General features: G+C 45.0%; 1 protein-coding gene across 1 annotated transcript in view; it reads left to right on the top strand.

Annotated features, from left to right (window-relative positions):
- Positions 1-5,209: 5,209 nt before the first annotated feature.
- Positions 5,210-5,607, top strand: part of DSCAM (DS cell adhesion molecule) — a 987,413-nt gene continuing 987,015 nt past the window's right edge. The window contains exon 1 of the mRNA XM_012558972.1: positions 5,210-5,372. Within this exon, the coding sequence (XP_012414426.1) occupies positions 5,210-5,372 (163 nt within the window). The remainder of the gene's footprint in view (positions 5,373-5,607) is intronic.

Raw genomic sequence — 5,607 nt, 5'->3', positions numbered from 1 at the left:
ATTTGTATTGAGATGTAATCCATACTGAAGGCTATGGTCTTTGATCTTCATCAGTAAGTGCTTCAAGTCCTCTTCACTTTCAGCAAGCAAGGTTGTGTCACCTGCATAACGCAGGTTGTTAATGAGTCTACCTCTAATCCTGATGCTGCGTTCTTCATATAGTCCAGCTTCTCGGATTATTTGCACAGCATACAGATTGAATAAGTATGGTGAAAGAATACAACCCTGACGCACAACTTTCTTGACTTTAAACTGCACAGTATTCCCTTGTTCTGTTCGAATGACTGCCTCTTGGTCTATGTGCAGGTTCCTCATGAGCACAATTAAGTGTTCTGGGATTCCTATTCTTTGCAATGTTATCCATAATTTGTTATGATCCACACAGTCAAATGCCTTTGCATAGTCAATAAAACACAGGTAAACATCTTTCTTGTATTCTCTACTTTCAGCCAGGATCCGTCTGACATCAGCAATGATATCCCGGGTTCCACATCCTCTTTTGAATCCGGCTTGAATTTCTGGTAGTTCCCTATAGATGAACTGCTGCAGCCACTTTTGAATGAACTTCAACAAAATTTTACTTTCAGTGATATTAATGATATTGTTTGATAATTTCTGCATTTGGTTGGGTCACCTTTCTTTGGAATAAGCATAAATATGAATCTCTTCCAGTCGGTTGGCCAGGTAGTTGTCTTCCAAATTTCTTGGCATGTATGAGCAAGCACTTCCAGCACTGCGTATGTTTGTTGAAATATCTCAGTTGGTATTCTTTCACTTCCTGGAGCCTTGTTTTTCACCAGTGCCTTCAGTGCAACTTGGATTCTTCCTTCAGTACTATTGGTTCCTGATCATATGCTACCTCCTTAGATGGTTGAACATACAATATTAATGTACTTAAATTCTAGTCTTAATTCTCTCCTCCCTCCCCTTGTTTCTGTTTTTGTATCACTTTTCACATCATTATACATTCTGTATCTGCTAGGACAACTTTGTATTTATTTCTTACACAGTTTGCAATGTGAAGCTTGTAACACATAACAACTAAATTTACCCACTGAAAATACCCTGCAATGAGCCTTTTCATTTGTCTGTGCCATAATCGTTGTTGGAGATCTCTTTTTTAGTTTTCAGTTTTCTTCCCTGTATACTGGGTTGGATAGTTTTCTTTCTTTTCCACTTGAAGTACTCTCTTTAGCAGTTTTTGCATGACAGGTCTGTTGGTAATGAATTCTTCCAACTTTTGCTTACCTGGAATATCTTCAATTTGCTCTTATTTTTTGAAGGATAGTTTTGCTGGACATAGAATTCTTGGTTGACAGTTCTTTTTTTTTTTTTTTTCAGTGCCTTTTTTCAGCCTCCATTGTTTCTGTGGAGAAGTAAGTACTTAATCTTATTAAGGATCCCTTAATGTGTCATTTTATGTTTTTCTCTTGCTGCTTTCAGGATTGTTTCCTTGTCTTTGGTCTTTAGGAGTTTGATTACAATGTGTCTTGGTGAAGACCTCTTTGGATTCACTCTACTTTGGATTGGACAAGCATCCTGGATTTGCAGATTTATTTCCTTAATCAGGTCTGGGAAGTTTTCTGTCACAATTTCCTCAACTATTCTTTCTGTTCTTTTGTTTCTTTCCTAAACTTCTGGGAATTCCCATAATGCATACATTGAGTCTCCTAAGGTATCCCATAGTTCCATTTGGCTTTGTTCAGTTCCCCCCCCCCCCATTTCCCTTGGGATTCAGTAAATTCAGTTGTTTTGTCTTCTAGTTCACTTAATCTTTCTTCTGCCTGCTCAAGTCTATTGTTGTATCCTTTCCTTGTGTTTTCCAGTTCAATTATTTTGTTCCTCAGTTGTAGTATTTGTTCATTTTTTATGTTTTGTATCTCCTTGTTAAGATTCTCATTGTTTTGTGATCTCCATTAATTTGCTTTGTGTGTGCTTTGAATTCTTTTGAGCATATTTAAATTTGTTATTTATAAGTCATCTAATTTTTCAACTATCCTTACTTCCGTGGTAGTGATTACTGCTTCTTCATGCTGCTCTCTTAATTGGGCCATCTTTTCATACTTTCTTGTATCCTTACAATTTTTTGTTGAGCCTAAGGCATTTGAATACTTTGTTGAGGTAATTTTGGATTTCGATTCTTCTCCTTTCCCGTAATTGGTTTTTATGTGGACTTTTCTTGTCAAGTACTTCATTCATCCTCCAGTACATAGTGTTTTGCTTTAACTTTTGGGTTGGTTTCCAGGATTCTACATGTGCATTTTTATCTCCTTGTTAGGGCTATTTTGCTGTTTTTTTTTCTTTTCCTATAATTATTGTGGGGGAATGGAGCCATGTTTCTGATCATGTTGCCATCTTGGAGAGCGAGATATCAAGGTGTCCTTTCCTAGGTCTGTGTGTTGAGGCTTCCCTGCCTGCAGTGCCTTCACCGGGGCCTGGCTGTTCACAAAATTTAGTCCTCACTGGTATCTGCACTGCACTCCCTCCCAAGACCCACGCAGCCCCAGGCTTGCCATGTACCAAGTCTCCCTTTCTTAGGTCTGTGTGCTGAGGCTTCTTGCCTTGTGATTACCTCACCAGAGCCTGGCTATATGCAAAGTCTGGGCCTCTCTACACTCCGCACACCACTCCCTCCCAGAACCCATGCGGTCCTAGATCTGTGGTGTGCCACAGTGCCCTTTCTTAGGTCTGCATCCTCAGGCTTCTCTGCCTGCAGTGCCTTCACCAGAGCCTGGCTGTTGGAAAGACCAGACCTCACTGCTTTCTACATAGCACTCCCTCCTGAGACCTACATGGCCCTGGCTTGTGGTGCACCAGGGTGCATTTTCTACCCTGTCAGTATTTATCCTCTGAGCTTTATATTTTCCATACTTATTTATAAATACATGTCCTTATTTATTTGTTCCCTCAATCTCTATGGAAGCTGGGGATTTTGTTCATTATCCTTGAGTGCATGTTTTGTAAGTCTGATGGGACAGTGGAACAGGTGCCAGGGGCTTGCAGGCTCATGCATGGTCTTGCCTCCTGCAACCTCTATAGGAGGGACTCTCTGCTGCCCCCTTCCCACCCACTGAAACCCCGGGCCTTACCCAGCCTCCTCCTCCTCACCCTGCAAATGCTGTTCCCCTTCACCCAGGTGGCATCTGGGTCATGCTGTTGAGGAGGCCTGCGTTCTGATGTCACCCTCCATCCCTGGTAGGAGCTGGGCACTGAGAGTTTTGAGCTTAGGTGTGTGTATCCCGTGGGGTCTCAGGGCGGGGCCTGATAGCAGCTGTCTTTACCCCAGGCTGACAGTCCCGTGGCTTGTTTGGCAAGGGTCTTGGCGGTGGCAAGCCCCTCTCCACCCCGATCCAGGAACTGTTTCCCAGCAGGGAGATTGCAGTTCCTTCAGAGTCTCTGTCTCCCGTGCATTGGGGCGATGGTGGAAAATGGAGATTAACTTCCCCACCCCTGGTCTGGTCACAGAGCATTGGTACAGTGGATGGCAGGAGAGGAACCCAGCAGACAGTGGGCTGCTCATTCAGCACTAAGTGAGGGTCAGCACTCATCCCGTGAATATCCTCTGCCCAAGGAAGAGGGATGTTAAATAGCAAATAAGCAATGACAAGTCAAGAGGGAAACTTGGGAGAAAGGAGAATGTTTTATATTTTAACACCTTTAACAACACTTTTTTTTTTTTCTTTTGAACAACAACAACAACAACAAAAAAAACCAAACCCGTGGCTGTCGAGTCAATTCCAACTCATAATGACCCTACAGGACAGAGTAGAACTGCCCCACAGGGTTTCCAAGCAGCAGCTGGTGGATTTGAACTGCCAGCCTTTTGGTTAGCAGCCAATTTCTTAACCACTGCGCCACCAGGGCTCCTTTTTGAACAACGGGCCCTGCATTTTCATTTTGCACTGGACCCCACACATTATGCACCTGGCCCTGCTCCCCAGCTGAACCATCACCATTGCCATCTTTATTACAGTCACCATGTGTTGGGAATATGTCACAACCACACATGCGAGGTGCGTATGAGAAAAATAATGCTTACATCACATGCACAAGCCCCACATCATCTAAGTGGTAAAGCTGTGATTTGACCCCAGATGGGTCCTAACTCTTAAGGCTGAGCTGAGTCTTGCAAATGGCTAGTGTTCAGCTAAGAATTTGGTAATTGAATGAATGGGTGAATGAGCTAGGTCCAAGAATATAAATGCCCATCACTGCTTGTAAGAAAGACCTGGGAGCCAGCCCCTGTGTGTGGAAAGCCCGGGGACACTCCTGCACGGAGTTCAGCAGGGGCTTAGCTGGTGCATCCTGAGTGGGTGGCCCCACGTGATCACCTGCAGATGCAGCGCGGCTCAGCATCACCGGCTCAGCTGACCCTTCCTTGTACACAGGGCCTGGCCATCTTGTGCCCAACCCTGGTAAAACACCATTTTGTTTCTGCCTCACCATTTGCTTTCCTTGTGTTATTTTCTGAGCTGTTTTCGACATACTTGGTTCCCCCTTTGGATTTGGAGCGTCACCTGGAGCCTAGGCAGAAGATACCCCACCCTAGGAAGAACACTCAATTTCCCAGGAAACTGTCTCCTAAAGTGCTCGTTTTGGGTCCTGTACTGCCCTACCTCTGAGCATTCTAGCTTGAGTTCTGAATTTGGGTGGATTCCGACCCTATCGGTCATTATCTTGTAAAGTGGTGGAATATGGAAATATGCCCTTTAAAGCTTCTATTTGAGTATGATTATGACTTCAAGAACCGTACAGAACACTCAGAAAATATTGTTAGACTGGCTTTTCACAGTAATGGGGAAGGGGTTATGTATTTGAAATTATTCAAATTATCAGCAATTTTAATCAGCTTTTTTTTTCTACCATTCACTGAGCAAAATTAGAATTGCTTGTGTTTGTTTTCTACAATGCATTCAAGATAATTAAAAATTAGCCCATGAAATCATAGAAATCTTTATTGTAGCAGTAAGGATTTGGAGGTGGCATTTCCCTTTAGGCAAATGAACTGGACTTTTGTGAGAGTAAATATGAAATCTGAGTCCAGCTGCCCATTTTCTTAAAACTGCTAACATTTCACAGCACCCTCTGCTTATCTGGCAACCTTCGGAAGAGTCACCCCTGGCCAGATCTTATTAGCAACCGGCAAGGAAATAACTAAAAATAATCAGCTGTTGAGATGATTATTTAAGCCTCTAAGACATTCATCCTGATGACTGTACGTGACTGTGGTGGCCGCACGCTCCCTGGTCCTGCCTCCAGTTCGGCTTCACTTCTCTGCTGCTGCTTTAAGACTGCAGAGCGCCCCAGCGGCCAGAGGCAGGGGAGGGGTCCTCGCCCGCCCCGGCTCCGCTCCCAGGCAGCCAGCCAGGCAGGCAGGCCGGCAGGCAGGGAGGCAGGGTAGCAGAGGGATCAATGTAATTAGGGCCCGAGTAGAGGAAAGATGAGTCTGCCCGCCCGCCTGCTGCCTGGCTGCGGAGGCTGAGGGCTCGCGCCGCGCACCTACCCGAGCAGGAGGCTGCCGCCTGCAGCTCCTGGGCTCCGGGTCCCGGGTCCCGGGCACGAGCTCATGCCCGCGGCTGCGGCGCGCTGCACCTGCGGACCTGCCCG

The sequence above is a fragment of the Trichechus manatus genome, unplaced genomic scaffold (assembly GCF_000243295.1).
Source record: "Trichechus manatus latirostris isolate Lorelei unplaced genomic scaffold, TriManLat1.0 scaffold00202, whole genome shotgun sequence".
In the NCBI taxonomy this organism is placed as follows: domain Eukaryota; kingdom Metazoa; phylum Chordata; class Mammalia; order Sirenia; family Trichechidae; genus Trichechus; species Trichechus manatus.
The sequence above is the reverse complement of the archived record's forward strand: the minus strand, read 5'-3'. Positions and strand labels throughout refer to the sequence as shown.